Source organism: Mustela erminea, chromosome 4, assembly GCF_009829155.1.
Source record: "Mustela erminea isolate mMusErm1 chromosome 4, mMusErm1.Pri, whole genome shotgun sequence".
Taxonomy (NCBI): Eukaryota; Metazoa; Chordata; class Mammalia; order Carnivora; family Mustelidae; genus Mustela; species Mustela erminea.
The window spans coordinates 89,588,628-89,604,550 of NC_045617.1; the positions used below are offsets into that span (position 1 = coordinate 89,588,628).

The 15,923-nt window shown below is 52.5% G+C and overlaps 1 protein-coding gene across 6 annotated transcripts; it reads left to right on the forward strand.

Annotated features, from left to right (window-relative positions):
• The first annotated feature begins 1 nt into the window (after window position 1).
• Window positions 2–14,736, forward strand: KLC4 (kinesin light chain 4). Of its 6 annotated transcripts, none has more exons than XM_032340029.1 (16): window positions 2–170; window positions 2,493–2,775; window positions 3,998–4,228; window positions 5,680–5,761; window positions 6,367–6,577; window positions 7,056–7,143; window positions 8,741–8,842; window positions 9,040–9,213; window positions 9,530–9,629; window positions 10,133–10,185; window positions 10,382–10,452; window positions 10,615–10,723; window positions 11,728–11,868; window positions 12,342–12,457; window positions 12,813–12,876; window positions 14,252–14,736. In XM_032340029.1, the coding sequence occupies exons 2-16, from the start codon at window positions 2,518–2,520 to the stop codon at window positions 14,300–14,302; spliced, it is 1,851 nt and encodes a 616-aa protein (XP_032195920.1). In that variant the 5' UTR covers window positions 2–170; window positions 2,493–2,517; the 3' UTR covers window positions 14,303–14,736. The 6 variants fall into 6 exon arrangements, with proteins under 6 accessions (XP_032195920.1, XP_032195915.1, XP_032195918.1 ...); XM_032340024.1 differs by lacking the exon at window positions 2–170 and adding an exon at window positions 186–688; XM_032340027.1 differs by lacking the exon at window positions 2–170 and adding an exon at window positions 715–817.
• Window positions 14,737–15,923: the final 1,187 nt, after the last annotated feature.

Genomic DNA, 15,923 nt, shown 5'->3' on the forward strand with positions numbered 1-15,923 from the left:
TTTCCTCCTTGCGCGCGGTCAAAGCCAATCCTCCTGCAGCCCTTAGGTCGCGTGACTGGGAAGCTGGCCCCGCCCCTCGGAGCCGTCAAAACAATTGCCTCGAGCGGCAGCCATGATGGATTTAAAGGGGCAGTACCGGCTAGGGCGGCAACCAGAGCGACAGACTGCGGGTGAGTCTTTGAGGGTACTTTGGGGCTTAGCGTTGAGGTCCCACTACCTCTTTTCCGCATTCCGGGACAGATGGACAAGGCCCCACCTGCCGACCTCACACAACTCCAGACAAGCCGAAAAACCCCGCCCCCCGCGAGTCTTCCCGCCCCTCGGCGTCCAGAAGGACAGACAGACGGCCTGCCCCGCCCCCTGCGCTACCGACTGACTCATTGACCTCGGCGTTCTCTGGCTCCTGGGTACTCGCCCGGGACGCGGAGCTCGGCGGTGCCCCCGCACCTCCCCCCATCGCCCCCGCCCGTCTCACTCTGTCTCCACCCTGGGCCCCAGGGCAGGTCGACAGCCGGGAACAGTCCTCGATCGCATGCCCTAGCTGGGAGACCGCGTTTCCCTGTGACCCTACAGCCGCTCAGAAGACGTGCTATTCTTTCCTGCATCATCAGGCGTCTGAGAGGCACCCTAAGGTGACTCCTCTCAGAGCCTGTTAGTAGGTGGTCATGACGGAGACAAAGCCATGAAATTGAATGGGTCAGGAGTGACCAGGTCTGCCTCCTCACCCTTTCTCAGACACGCCCCTTGCCGCAGATCTCAGATCAAGTCTCATTCCCTTCTTGGGGAGAAAAGAACTTCCCGTGGCCTGGAATGGGAGGTTGGCTTCCTGAAGGAAGAGGGACGCTGGTCGCCTTTGAAGGCCTGAAGTAGAGAGAGGGAGGGTGTTTGTCCTGAGTAGGGCTCTGTGCCAGGTCCTCTGGGTGGCTGTGAAATGGTGAGAGAAGGGGTGGGAGGGCTGAACTTCTGGACTTTGGGCAGGGCAGTTCCTTGTGAGTACCTGGCTACTGAAAGAGTTTCTTCCGGGCTTTGGCCTGAGTGCCACAGGTGAGGGTGGTGCTCCGGATACCGGTAAGAATACTGGAAAGGTGAGAAACGAGGCTCTTTGGAGGGAGTAGGAAGAGAGCCTGACATCTGGGGAAGTATAGGTTGAAGGCCTAGTGGGGAAAGAAGCAGAGTTTCCTAGGTAGGGAGATGCTGGCCTTGGCTCCGAGACTGACGCATTCTGAACACCTTGAGCTTTCTGGGGCCCTCTCATCCGGGTCCTGCAATGAAGGCTCCTTTTTTCTTCCCCTCTTCCCTGTAACTTTGAATCCTGTACCTTTCCTATTTTCTGAAACCTCTGCACCATTTCTCCTGTATCTCCTGTATCTCCTGTCTGCTTTAACCCTGTTTCTTTTTCAGTGTTTCAGACAACCTCTATGTTCCCTGTAGTGCTGTCTCTCCTCTGATTGCTTTTCCTATTCCTGACCCACGCTCTCTTTCCAACAACTTTTTTTTTTTTTTTTTTAAGATTTTATTTATCTGGGAGCCTGGGTAGCTCAGTGGGTTAAGCTGCTGCCTTCGGCTCAGGTCATGATCTCAGGGTCCTGGGATCGAGTCCCGCATTGGGCTCTCTGCTCGGCGGGGAGCCTGCTTCCTCCTCTCTCTCTCTGCCTGTCTCTCTGCCTACTTGTGATCTCTCTGTGTCAAATAAATAAATAAAAAATCTTAAAAAAAATATTTTATTTATTTGACACAGAGAGAGAGAGATCACAAGTAGGCAGAGAGGTAGGCAGAGAGATGTAGGGAAAGAAGGTTCCCCGCTGAGCAGAGAGCCCGACGTGGGGCTCGATCCTGGGACCCTGGGATCATGACCTGAGCCCAAGGTAGCGGCTTTAACCCACTGAACCACCCAGGCGCCCCTCCAGCAACTTTTCATGACCTGAGCCAAAGGTAGCGGCTTTAACCCACTGAACCACCCAGGCGCCCCTCCAACAACTTTTCTGTTCTCGTCCTGAGTTCTAAATCCGATTGCTAGATCTCAGCACTTTTGTACCTTCAATAATCTTTCTTTGTTCAAGTCAATTCCTCTCCCTCTCTCTTTCCCACAACCTTAACTTTGCGTTTAGTGTCGTAGGTTCCCTCCCCACTGGTCACTCTCTCTCCAGTTAAACCAGGTCACCCATACTCTCTCTTGTCCCTTCCCTTGGGTTCTTACCACCCTTTAATCAAGGTGCTGAGCCTCTCTTTCTTTTTTTTTTTTTTTAAAGATTTTATTTATTTATTTGACAGACAGAGATCACAAGTAGGCAGAGAGGCAGGCAGAGAGAGAGAGAGAGAAAGAGGGAAGAAGGCTTCCTGCGGAGCAGGGAGCCCGATGCGGGGCTTGATCCCAGGACCCTGAGATCATGACCTGAGCCGAAGGCAGCAGCCCAAACCACTGAGCCACCCAGGCGCCCCAGAGCCTCTCTTTCTTATCTTTACCCCCGCTGAACTCTGTTGTTTCTCCTCAGCCCAGGCAAGGTCCCCCTGGCCAAGATGTCAGGCCTGGTGTTGGGGCAGCGGGATGAGCCTGCAGGGCACCGGCTCAGCCAGGAGGAGATCCTGGGAAGCACTCGGCTGGTGAGCCAAGGGCTGGAGGCCCTACACAGTGAACATCAGGCTGTCCTGCAGAGTCTATCCCATACCATTGAGTGTCTGCAGCAGGGAGGCCATGAAGAAGGACTGGTGCATGAGAAGGCCCGGCAGCTGCGACGTTCCATGGAAAACATCGAGCTGGGACTGAGTGAGGCCCAGGTGAGAGGAAGGAAGTGATACCAAGTGGCCCTTCGAGGAGCATTTGTCCGATTGGAGTTTTGGGGTCATTTAGGATTGCCTGGTCCTAGATGCTTGCATTCATTCATGTAGTAAATATGTATTAAGCCCCTGCTTTGTGCCAGGCATAAGTCTTCTGGGCACTGGAGAAATATCATTGAATGCAATAATCAAAAATCTTTGCCATCTCAGAGCTTGCATTCTAGCTGCAGGAGGCAAACAATACACAAATGAAGAAAGGATTCTGTATGTCAAAGAGTGATACTTGCAAAGGAAAAGGGATAAAAATAAAACAGAAGGTGACTAGTGGCTACAGAAAGAGGATACAACTTTAGATATGATGGTCAAAAAAAGTCTTACTGAAAGGTGACATTTGAGCCAAGATTTGAAGATGAGGGAGTGAGTCCTACAATAAATGGGGGCCGAGCATCTACAGCAGAGTGGGTAGTACCTACAAAGGCCCGGAACTGGAGCATTCCCGGTAAGGCCAGTGAGGGACCAGTATGGCTGCAGTAAGAGCGGGTGAGGTGAAGCAAAATAGGAAATGAAGTGCAAGGGCGCTAGGCGGGCTCTGTCATGGAGTGTGAGACTCTTGATCTTGGGGTTGTGAGTTCGAGCCCCACATCGGGTAGAGGGATTACTTAAAAATCAAAAATCTTAAAAGAAAGGAAGGAAGAGAAAGAATGAAGGAAAAGAAAAAAGAAGGAGAAAGAAAGAGAGAAAATGAAGTGTAAGGTGTAGCAGGGTTAAGAGCCAAGGGGACAGATCATGTGGAACTCGTGGTTCATCACAAGGGTGTTGCTTTTACTTTGAATGAGATGAAAGTTATTGGAATACCAATAACTTTGGTATTCCAAAGTTACAAAGTGGAGCAGAGGAGTGATGTGGTCTGACTTAACATGTTACAAGGACTAGCTGGCTGCTGGGTTGAGATCAGACTCTAAGGAAAAAGGACCAAAACAGAGGCCAGTGAGGAGGCGGTAGTAGTTACCCAGGTGGGAAGTGATGGTGAACTGTCCTAGGGTGGTGGCTCTGAAGGTTGTGAAAAATTGGATTCAGGGTGTATTTTGAAGGTAGCACTCTTGCTGCCCAACCCCGCCTCCTGGCCCCTGCCAGTCTTGCTGCCTCCCCGTAGGCTCCCCTCCCACTTAATCCCGGAACACTCTAGTCCAGAGTCAGGCGCTCATGGGATGTGCCCACCTAGGTGATGCTGGCTTTGGCCAGCCACCTGAGCACAGTGGAGTCGGAGAAACAGAAGCTGCGGGCCCAGGTACGGAGGCTGTGTCAGGAGAACCAGTGGCTCCGGGATGAGCTGGCAGGCACCCAGCAGCGGCTCCAGCGCAGCGAACAGGCTGTGGCCCAGCTGGAGGAGGAAAAGAAGCACCTGGAGTTCCTGGGCCAGCTGCGCCAGTATGATGAGGATGGGCACACTGCGGTAAGCGTGCACCAGCAGGGCTGACTACGGGGGTAGCTGGGAGTCGCCAGTCTTGGGGGGACAGCTAGGAGTCACCAGAGACGTGGGGGCAACTGGTCATGAGCAGCAGGGACTGGCCTTGCTGCACGACCTGCCCCCACCTGGCCGAATGCAGGTCCTGACACCAACTCCAGAGAGGAGCACTGCTGAAACAGTCTTAACTCATTCGGTCTGCACGTAGTTCCATGACAGCTGTGTATGTCGGGCACTGCACACTCTGCTGGGGGGTGCAGCAGTGATTGAGGCAGACAGAGTTCCTGCTTCCCCAGTTAGAGGTTTTGGGGTTGGGGGAGACACATAAGCACCCAGGCAATTCCAGCCCAGAATCCTACCTGCTCCAACGCGGGAAAGCATAGCACAGTCGAGCAAGACCCTCCTAAAATTTGCCCTCAAGATGTATGAAGTGTAAACCTCACTCAGCAGTCAGGTGTTTATCTCTCTGCTGTAGGCAGTGCGAGAGGCTGTGTGTGGGGGAGATGTAAAGAACTATGAGAGTTCCTGTCCTCCCAAGCTCCTAATGGAGCTGCAGGGCCAACGCTTACACATGAGGACACGTGTGTGATGACACAATGTCGTCGACACGATGTGACACTTCAGATGCTCAGGGCTGGATGAGTGGTTCAGTAATGGGAGGAATTCCAGGATCGATTTGGGGGGACTGGAATGGCCTGAGAAGGATTTGCAGATGAGGTCGTACACAGGGGTGGGGTAAGATTTGGGTTGGATTTTTTTCATTGTACAGGTTAGGAGTTGGGCTGGATTTTGATGGATGATGAAGGGGAAAGGAGGAGCTTTCTAGCCTGGGGGTGGCAATGTGTCAATAGATAAGGCTCCAGGGCTGGAGAGCTGATCTCTCCCAGGAAAAGTGGGATGATTTGCACTGGACGCATTGACAAGGCTGGGTGGGAGGCTTGGAGGTGTTTCTGCAAGGTTGATGTGCTCGTGGCACAAAGCAGATTTCCCCATGTGGAAGTAGGTGAGACAGTGAGGGCTGGGCACTGAGTCGAGAGGGAGTGGTGGCAGATCATGGGGAGGAGGCTGAGCTAGACGCTTTGGGTACTCTTTGGGTACGTGTCAATAAGATCAGACACACTCCCTGCCCTCAGGAAAGATAAGACAGACATATAATCAGTGTAAACACAGGGATCAGCACTGGGCTATAATTACAAGAACTGAGGAGGGTGGGGAGGTGTGGAGACTAGAGAATGAGGGTGCTTAGGAAGTTCTCAATGTGAAAGAAGGATATTTACAAACAAGAGTGGGCTGAGATTGGTGGACAGATGCTAGCCTTCCCAGTGGCAGGGACACGAACAAGAGACTTCGCCACCTGTCAGTGATTTCATGCTTTAGAGGGGCCCTGAAGAGGCTACTGGGGATATCTATGCCTAGCCATGCTGCTTCTTGCTTTCCAGGAGGAGAAGGAGGGTGATGCCACCAAGGATTCCCTGGATGATCTCTTCCCCAATGAGGAGGAAGAAGACTCCAGCAATGGCTGTGAGTTTGTCTTTGGAGTTGGAGGGTAAAGAGGGGCAGCAGAGGGCTGGTCCCAGATATGGCCCCCCCTTGCATATGGGATGCTCACCATCCAGAAATATGTTCTTCACTTCCCCTGGAGATAGGGTAGAGTCTGGGCTTCTGGTTCCATTTCCACAGCCTCCCCATTATTCACCAATATTTATTACATAGTTAATGTGTCTTGAGCCCTATGGTAGGCACTAGGGAGACTGAGTTGAGAATGACAGAGTTCTTGCCTGTAAGAAGCTCAAAGTCAAATGGGGTGATGACCCTGGAGTGAAAGAACATGAAATTCTCGAGGGAAAGAAGCAGATCTTTCTTATTTTCACATCCCTGACACAGCCCCTGGCTCATGCTTACTGAGTAAAGTTTGTTGAATGAATGAGTGATTGGGTGAACAAGTGGGGTTGTGAGGGGCACAGGTACCAGGGAGTGGGTGAAGGAAGAGCAGTAGAGGTAGGTCTGGGGGGTGGGAGGCCGTGGCAGGGGGTGTGCACAGGCAGGGTTGGGGTGGAGAGGGCAGATAGCAAAGGGGAGAGGAAGTGCCCTGAGGAAGTCTCCTGTTCATTTTCCGGGATGGATAGTGTCCCGTGGCCAGGGCGCCCAGCACAGTGGATATGAGATCCCAGCAAGGCTGCGGACCCTGCACAACTTGGTGATCCAGTACGCAGCCCAGGGTCGCTATGAGGTAGCCGTGCCACTCTGTAAGCAGGCACTGGAGGACCTGGAGCGCACGTCTGGCCGTGGCCACCCTGATGTCGCAACCATGCTCAACATCCTTGCTCTGGTGTATCGGTGAGTCCTGGCCTCCTCGTCTCCCAGCTCTGCCTCCAGGTTCCCACCTTGATCCACCTTCGGCTCCCATTCCTCCTCTCCAGAGGGTACCTCTTCTCCCTGCTGGGCCTCCCAAGTGACCCCACTCGGGGCCTTCCTTTGCACCAGCACTCTTGTTCTTTTCATACGTCACCCCTTGACCTCAGAGCCGGTCACCTCTCAGGCTCTTCGCTTCTCCATTCCCTCCTTTGAGAGGGTCTCTTTCCCTCTCTGTTTCCATCTCTTGCATCCTATAGCTGGTCTCCTCTTTGCATGGTAGTGTTCTGGATCCACGTAGAGGCGTGTTGGTGAACTCTCACTGCTCTCCCCTAGGCTTCCTGTCTCCTTGCGGGGGGTCCTAACCCTTAAATGTACCTCAGTCATACTGAAGGGAAGGAAGGAAAGAGATGACTTGGGGGTAGAGTTCAGGATAACCCCTGTCACTTCTCTCCTCTTCCAGGGACCAGAATAAGTATAAGGAAGCTGCCCACCTGTTGAATGACGCCCTCAACATCCGGGAGAGCACCCTGGGCCGGGACCACCCTGCTGTCAGTACTCCATGCCCTCCTCACCTCCTGCTCTTTTGGCTTCTCTTAGTTTGTTTATCCACTGCCCTCAGCCCACTCACTGTTCAGGGAGAAGCTGTGAGGGCTTCTTTCTTCCAGGCCCTGTTTGCTAAGCCCAGGGGTTCTCAGCTCTCTGAGGCACAATGAGTCCTTTTTTTTTTTTTTTTTTTTTAAAGATTTTATTTATTTATTTGACAGAGAGAGATCACAAGTAGGCAGAGAGGCAGGCAGAGAGAGGAGGAAGCAGGCTCCCTGCTGAGCAGAGAGCCCGATGCGGGACTTGATCCCAGGACCCTGAGATCATGACCTGAGCCGAAGGCAGCGGCTTAACCCACTGAGCCACCCAGGCGCCCCCCTTTTTTTTTTTTTTAAAGATTTTATTTATTTATATGACAGACACAGATCACAAGTAGGCAGAGAGAGAGTGGGAGAAGCAGGTTCCCCGCTGAGCAGAGAGCCCGATGCGGGGCTCGATCCCAGGACCCCGGGATCATGACCTGAGCTGAAGGCAGAGGCTTTAACCCACTGAGCCACCCAGGCGCGCCACAATGAGTCCTTCTTATAATGAGTATTTTCCTGAAGCATGATTCATAGACACTGTAACTGACCTACACATACAATTCCAAAAAATGTTGAATGGCACCTTATCATATAAAAATGAGGAAAGTAACAGAATAAAATAACACATAGGATGTGTTATAATGAAATGAAAACATGACGTGCTAACAGTTCTATTAACTCTAACTACAGTAGAAGACATAATACAGCACATAACTTACATATAATATGGTATAATACAACTTTAGATTTAGAACATTGAGAGCAGTAAGACACTAGATGTAAGAAGTACTAAGAAAAAATGACAGGGCAGGGGCACATGGCTGACTTAGTCAGAAGAGTGTGTGACTCTTGATATCGGGGTCTATGCCCCACATTGGGCACGGAGATTACTAAAAAAATAAGTAAACTTAAAAAGAAAATGACAGAGCAGAAGAATTGGTGGATACAAGATTAAAAACCCATGTCAGACTCAGTAACAACAGGCCAGATTTATTCATATATGATGAGAAAATGAGCAATGATGGATTGTCACAGTGGAGAAAATGAGAAAAAAAGTATTTTTGCAAACAAGGTATTTTGCAAAATTATGAACATAATTTCTTATGTTGCATTATGTGGTAGGCAGGGGTGATGTAGCTGAGAAAACAGCTCCCCTCTTGCTATCCCGCTAAGGGTCAAGGCTCACGGTATTCAGACGTCTGGCCGGACACTCCAAAGTTAACAGAGTTATCCCACACACGCAGAACATCTGTACCATCCTTACCTTTCCAAAGGTGATAGTGCCCCCAGTCTTCATGGCCACCAAAACCCACACCAAATCCCACCTCCAGAAATATCTACAAATCCCCCTAGAGGGCGGTACCACCCCCAGAGAGCCTTCAGAACCTCCCTCGCCTCTGGTTAGGCTGGCCCCGGTCCTCTTCCCTTGGGAGTCCTGCAGCGTGGGGCCCTGTTGTGCAGGGGGAGAACTCCTGGATCTCAAGGCCTCGATGCTGGGGGGACGGGCCTTTCTCCCCAGGTGGCTGCTACACTCAACAATCTGGCTGTGCTCTATGGCAAAAGAGGCAAGTACAAGGAGGCCGAGCCACTGTGCCAGCGTGCACTGGAGATTCGAGAAAAGGTGCCTGTGTTCTCTCGTTCTCTGATGCTGTGACCCTTCCTCCACCATCTCTCTTCCAGGCTACCCTCTTCCCTCATGTTTTTACCCAACCCTCTTTCTTTGCCTTGTTCCCTCTCTTGTCATTCCCTTCCCTTGCTCCCCACACGGGTTACACACACACAGCCGTAGCCATCTGTCACTCCTTTACTCCCTTCCAGGTCCTGGGCACTGACCACCCAGATGTGGCAAAGCAACTGAACAACCTGGCCCTGTTGTGCCAAAACCAGGGCAAGTATGAGGCTGTGGAGCGCTATTACAGGCGGGCCCTGGCTATCTATGAGGGGCAGCTGGGACCGGACAACCCTAACGTAGCCCGGACCAAGAACAACCTGGTAAGGGCAGAAGGGAAGAACAACCTGGAAGGGCATGGAGGGAGGGGAAGGGAAAGCACCCTACTGTGGTACGCTGACCTCGACACCTTTGTGCCTCTGGGGGGCTGCCTTTGGGGCTGAGGGCTCTGCTTCATTCCAGTGGCAAGGTGAAGTCCCATAGCCTTCTGGGAGCAGAGTGAACACCCTTGACCCTGCAGCTAGAAAAGAAAGTCTGAGGAGGATCTCTAGGAAAAGTCACAAAGAGACCAAGAGGTGGAAGTCCCTGAGCCCTGCTGAGACCTTGTCTCTGTCCCGTGTTTTTGCCTTTCTGCCCCAGGCTTCCTGTTACCTGAAACAGGGCAAATATGCTGAGGCTGAGACGCTCTACAAAGAGATTCTGACCCGTGCGCATGTGCAGGAGTTTGGGTCTGTGGATGGTGAGTGGGGTGGGCCTGGGGGGGGAGCTACAGGGTGGTGAAGAGATGCAGACCTGGGGCGCCTGGGTGGTGGCTCAGTCAGTTGAGTGTCAGACTTTTTTTTTTTTTTTTTTTTTTAAAGATTTTATTTATTTATTTGTCAGAGAAGAGAGAGAGAGTGAGCACAGGCAGACAGAGTGGCAGAGGGAGAAGCAGGCTCCCTGCGGAGCAAGGAGCCCAATGCAGGACTCAATCCCAGGACGCTGGGATCATGGAGTGTCAGACTCTTGATCTCGTCTCTGGTCTTGATCTCAGGGTCATGAGTTCAAGCCCTACATTGGGCTCCACCTGTGGAGCCTACTTTAAAAAAATGCAGACCAAAGGTGAGGGGTTACGCCCTAATGGTTCCCAGGCAGAGCCAGACCCCTTTAGTTCAGCTCCATGGGCCTCTGTCTCCTGGCTCCCCTCTGTACTGTCTAGCTCTGTTCTCTAACCTTACCACCCCATCCGTGTATCACTCCTAGATGATCACAAGCCCATCTGGATGCATGCAGAGGAGCGGGAGGAAATGAGCAAAGTGAGTGTGGTATCCAGCCTGGGGAGTCCCAGGCCACCAGGGTCTCTTGCTTCCTCCTTGCATGAGTCTAGCTCCTTAACTCTTTCCCACCTGACCACCAGTTCCAGATGTCCAGTGCTTTCCCTAGCCCAGCCCACACCATAGCCCTTAGGCATCTGTGTGTTTTCAGCTCTGGCTTACCCCCTCTGTTCTGCAGAGCCGACACCGAGAGGGTGGCACACCCTACACAGAGTACGGAGGCTGGTACAAGGCCTGCAAAGTGAGCAGGTGAGCGGCCAGTGAGATGCTGGCTTGGCCTCCCGTGCCCTCCATCCAAACCCTGAGCCTGGCCTCTGAGACCTTTTCCCCTCAGCCCTTTGACCTTCCCTTGGCTCTGCTCCCTCTCACTCCTGTTTCTCTTCTGAACCCATCCTCACTTTCTTCCCACAGCCCCACAGTGAACACTACTCTGAGAAACCTCGGAGCTCTGTACAGGCGCCAGGGAAAGCTGGAGGCAGCTGAGACCCTAGAAGAATGTGCCCTACGCTCCCAGAAACAGGTCAGTGACCAGGAGGGGAAGGAGGTCTGGAAGGTAGGTCCTGGGAATGGGGGATCACCGAGGTTTCTTTAGAGTCTCAGAAGAATGAAGGGCCGAGGAGAAAGCAGGGAAAGGGAGGTGAGAGTCTCTTGTAGTCGTGGTTGTGATTTTTCTTTTCTTTTTTTAAGATTTTATTTATTTGACAGAGAGAAAGAAATCACAAGTAGGCAGAGAGGCAGGCAGAGAGAGAGAGGGGAAGAAGCAGGCTCCCCGCAGAGCAGAGAGCCTGACTTGGGGCTCGATCCCAGGACCCTGGGATCATGACCTGAGCGGAAGGCAGAGGCTTTAACCCACTGAGCCACCCAGGTGCCCCAGTCGTGGTTGTTTTTAAGTGTGTTTTTACCCATGCCCTTCATGGTCAGGACTCCAAGTTCAAGATTCACATCACTAAACAGGACTATTGAAAGGAAAGCCATGTCCTTTCACAGTTTGAAGAAGTTACTGAGGAGGGTCATGGGTGGTGTGGGTGAGGGGGTTGAGATTGAGGGGAGCCTGAAGTCAGTCTCTCAAATTGTGGGTCATGACTCATTAGTGGGTCTTTTTTTTTTTTTTTTTTTTTAATTTTAAAAATTTATTTGACAGAGAGAGAGGCAACACAAGCAGGGGGAGTGGGAGAGGGAGAAGCATGCTCTCCCCTGAGCAGGGAGCCTGATGCGGAACTTGATCCCGAAACCCTGGGATCATGACCTGAGCCAAAGGCAGATGCTTAATGACTGAGCTACCCATGTGCCCCTCATTAGTGGGTCTTGAAATCAATTCAGTGTGACCATAGTGAAAATGGATATCTGTCTGTAAGTAGGAATGCATTGCAAAGAGAAGAGGCGAGTACTTTCCAGTATGTGTGTACTAGGACGTCACAAGGAAAAATGTCTCCCCTGTTGGGGCTAATGGTAAAAAAAAGTCTGAAAGCTCCAGCCTGAGGAGTTAAGGAGTGCAGATTCCCAGCGCCTGTCTTTTCCTTCCAGGGCACTGATCCTATCAGCCAAACCAAGGTGGCTGAGCTGCTTGGGGAAGGCGACAGTGGAAGGACCTCTCAGGAGGGCCCTGGGGGCAGCGTGAAGTTTGAGGGAGGTGAAGACGCTTCTGTGGCCGTGGAATGGTCAGGGGTGAGTCTCATTATTGCCCCTTGATCTCTCGGGCTCCCTCCTGCTGGTGTGATGGGGAGAGGCTCTGGGCCTGCCCAGGTAGGACATGAGAGCACGTAGTCCACACTCCAGTTCAGTTTGTCCCACCCTCGCAAGGGGGTAGGCAAGCCATCATTGGTAAGGCTCTTGTTTACTTTCTCTTTTTTTAAATTTTATTTATTTACTTGTCAGAGAGCATGAGCAGGGGGAGAGGCAGGCTCCCTGACGAGCAAGGAGCTCAGTGCTGGACTTGATCCCAGGACACTGGGATCATGACCTGAGCCAAAAGCAGACACTTAACCAACTGAGACACCCAGGCATGCCTAGGGCTCTTGATTTCAATCATGAGACTTTTGGGGGAGGTGGGATGTGTGCAGGATAAATGGGAACAGTAGACTTGGAAGCCTGTCTGCATGGGCTCCCCTTAGCTTCTGTGCCCCATCCCTCTCTGCCAGGATGGCAGTGGGACCCTGCAGAGGAGTGGTTCTCTGGGCAAGATCCGGGATGTGCTTCGTAGAAGCAGTGAACTCCTGGTGAGGAAACTCCAGGGGACTGAGCCTCGGCCCTCCAGGTACACAGTGAGACTGAGAGATGGTAAAGCAGATCAGTAAACCCTTGCCTCCAACTCCTCTTGGCCCTTCATCTCTGGAGAAGTGTCTTGGAGAGAACCTGGAGGAGGTTGATGGGATGGCCCTGGGGAAAGAGTTTGGGAAAGATGGGTGCCTCAGGGGTTGGGAGAGGTGCCGAGGAGATGCCGGTTACTGATGAAGTTAAGAGATTGTGCATGTGTGTGTGTTGGGGGGGGTGGTTGTCAGATGGTGAGGAGGCTGTGATTTGATGCATACAGCAATGCACAAGGGGCCCACAGTGTTAGGACCTCTAACAGGGAAGAGAGGAGGCCTCAGTTTTTTCTTTTTGCACTGCAGCAGCAACATGAAGCGGGCAGCCTCCTTAAACTATCTGAATCAACCCAGTGCAGCACCCCTCCAGGTGAGAGAAGAGCATATGGGTGGGTGAGCAAAAAAGGGGAGCCATGGGGCCGGTGCCACAGGAGCTAGGGAAGAGGAGAGAGTCTTCTGGGGTGAAGACTCAACCAGGGAACTGGAGTTGGGTAGAAGAGAATCGCGCAGACACCTTGTTGGGGTGGTGACCACTATGGGACGGTTTTGGGCCAGAGATAGAAGCGAATAAATTAATCAGGAAGGTAACAGGAGTTGATGTTCTCTAAACTGGTACTTTGGAATTATCGATAATTCAAGAATCATTTGGGGATACCAACTGTTCTTCCTCCTGCAGCCACCATATTCTCCGCCTTGGGGACTCAGTGGCAGATGAGAAGGGAAAAAGAGAAAAAAAACAGTATTAAGTCATCTATATCTGAGACAGCAGTAACGACATGTTAATGGCAACTGGCCATTTGTGTCAACATGTTCAGAGTATAGGATATATAGGCTGATATTCATGTTGGTCTTTCAAGCACTCTCTCCGCCAGATCATGGCTTTCTTCTTCTTCTTCTTCTTTTTAAAAAAAATTTTTTTAAAAGATTTTATTTATTTATTTGACAGACAGAGATCACAAGTAGGCAGAGAGGCAGGTAGAGAGAGAGGAGGAATCAGGCTCCCTGCTGAGCAGAGAGCCCTATGTGGGGCTCGATCCCAGGACCCTGGGATCATGACCTGAACCAAAGGCAGAGGCTTCAACCCACTGAGCCATCCAGCCCCTTCTTTTTTAAATTTAAAATTTTATTATTATTTTTTAAGAATTTATTTATTTATTTTTCAGAGAGAGAGAGAGAGAGCGCGCACACACAAGCAGGCAGAGTGGCAGGCAGAGACGGAGAGAGAAGCAGTCTCCCTGTGGAGCAAGGAGCCCGATTCGGGACTCAATCTGGGGACCCTGGGATCATGGCCTGAGCCGAAGGCAGCAGCTTAACTGATTGAGCCACCCGGGCATCCCTTCTTCTTCTTCTTCTTTTTTTTTTTTTTAAGATTTTATTTATTTATTTCACAGAGACACAGAGAGAGAGGGAACGCAAGCATGGGGAGGGGGAGATGGAGAAGCAGGCTTCCCGCTGAGCAGGGAGCTCACTGTGGGGCTGGATCTCAGAATGCTGGGATCATGACCTAAGCCAAAGGCAGATGCTTAAGGACTGAGCCACCCACGTGCCCTTAGATCATGGCCTTCTTGAACATCCTAGCAAAGGCCAAAACTACACAGAGCCCCAGAGCTTGAGAATCAAGTTCCAGGCTCTATCCTAGCTCTAGAGATAGACTGCAGTCACAGTCACATAATGGCTAGACTCCAGGGGACAGTCTTTGGGAAGCCGAGGTCCCTGGTCTGATAGCATGGTGTTGTCTGTTTCAGGTCTCCCGGGGCCTCAGTGCCAGCACTACGGATCTCTCTTCAAGCAGCTGACATTCAACCCACCCCCCCAGGTCTGCTGGGTCTCCCCCCACAGCCCTCTCAGCATTCCCTATTGCTTCCTGGCTCTTCCAATCCCAAGGTGGGACAGGGAAGGGAGAGCAGTTAACCAGAAGATTGCTGCTGCCCTTAGGGTCTTGGCTCCCTCCTCAGGAATTCCCCTCAGGAAGGACCCTCAGGACACCCTCTCCTCATAGTCCTTCAGAGTAGCTAGCTCTGAGGCCCCCAAGATGCTTAAGGAGCAGGCACACATCTCAGAGATGGAGCCTGCTGCTGGCTTTTCGGTCAGAGGGTTTGGAGCTGGCCAGCCAAGTTGCCTTGCTCTGGCCTCTCTTGTTCCCTCTGCTGCCTCACTTCAGGTCCGTGTATTTCACTTTTCTTAAATAAAAGAATCAGGTAACCATTTTGCCACTTGAGTCCTGACCGAAGAGAGTAGGGAGCAAGGGTTGTGTTGGGGCCCTTCGCAGAAGGGCAAGGGACAGTGATGGATGGGGCAACAAGAGAAGTGTTGATTCTTGGATCTCTCCTCTCTTCCTTCCTCTGTTTGTATCCTCTGCAGCAGGGCCTGCAGGAAGGCATCTGGGGGATGGGGGAGGAGGCCCACAACCCCAAGGAGAAGGTGCTATGGACTGGGTTGTCAGGGACATGTGGTGGCCATGTGGCAGGACCCTGGAGTCCTGGCGCCACCGCTCCCGGCCTGTGAGGCCCTCTGTGGCTGCCCCTCCTCCTCCCAGCTGCTTGGGGGAAGGGAGGTCTAAGCGGGCCTGGGGGGCCCTCCAGAGCCAGAGGGGGATGAGGCACTCACTATCCATCCCCTCTCAGCATATCCTGGAGGCCTGAGCAGCAGCTGGGGCCCATCTTCTAAAGCTTGACTCCTCCTGACCCGCCTCCTACACCCCTTGCTGCTTTCACAACAAAGAAAGAATGTGGGGGTGGTGGCGCTGGGGGTGGGGGGGTGCCTGGAACAAGGGCTGCGTAGGGCCTCCCCACAGCTGGAGACTTGGCCATGCCCTGCAGCCCAGACTGCCTGGAGATGGACTTGGGATAAATTTGTCAGTTTAACAGCCTTCAGCCAGGCATTCAGAGCCCAGTCTGTTTCTACCTTTGGGTTCAGATTGGTCCAGAGCCAAACCAGACCCCAGCCATGCACCGGTCCCTCACTTCTCCAGGCTGTATCTCTCCTGGGGTTCTTCAGTAACTCCAGGTTACTTTGCTTGGGGGACATCAAGGACACCCTTCTGTTCTAGGTCTCCCTCAGGATTTTAGGTCGTTGAGACGTGAGCCAGAGCCCACCTTTTCCCCTTTCTACCCAGAGAATTTGGAGGGAACAGTTGCCTAGAGCCCCCGGGAAGGCCCAGAACCATCCTCCGCAGGGGCCACTAAAGTCACTTTGGTTCCCCAAGTCCCTGCAGAATGGACGGTAGGCACTGCCTATGCTGCCCTACCTTGCTCAGGTCCCCACAATCCTCAGGGCCTCCCTCCCTCTGTCCCCTACCCATCTCCAGACCCCTCCCCCTACTGCGAGCTCCTCCCCGCCACGACGGGGAGGGGGCGTCGAAGGGGCGGGGCGCCGCGCGGCGGCCGGCGGGGAGGGGGCGTCGCGGGGCGGGGCCTG

Bases quoted from the DNA above. Each gene is read 5' to 3' on its own strand.
- KLC4 (XM_032340023.1), top strand. From the start codon at position 932: ATGGTGAGAGAAGGGGTGGGAGGGCTGAACTTCTGGACTTTGGGCAGG. The intron at 1,045-2,492 runs GTGAGGGTGGTG...GTTTCTCCTCAG, and splicing joins CTTTGGCCTGAGTGCCACAG to CCCAGGCAAGGTCCCCCTGG. The intron at 9,630-10,132 runs GTGAGTGGGGTG...TATCACTCCTAG, and splicing joins GGAGTTTGGGTCTGTGGATG to ATGATCACAAGCCCATCTGG.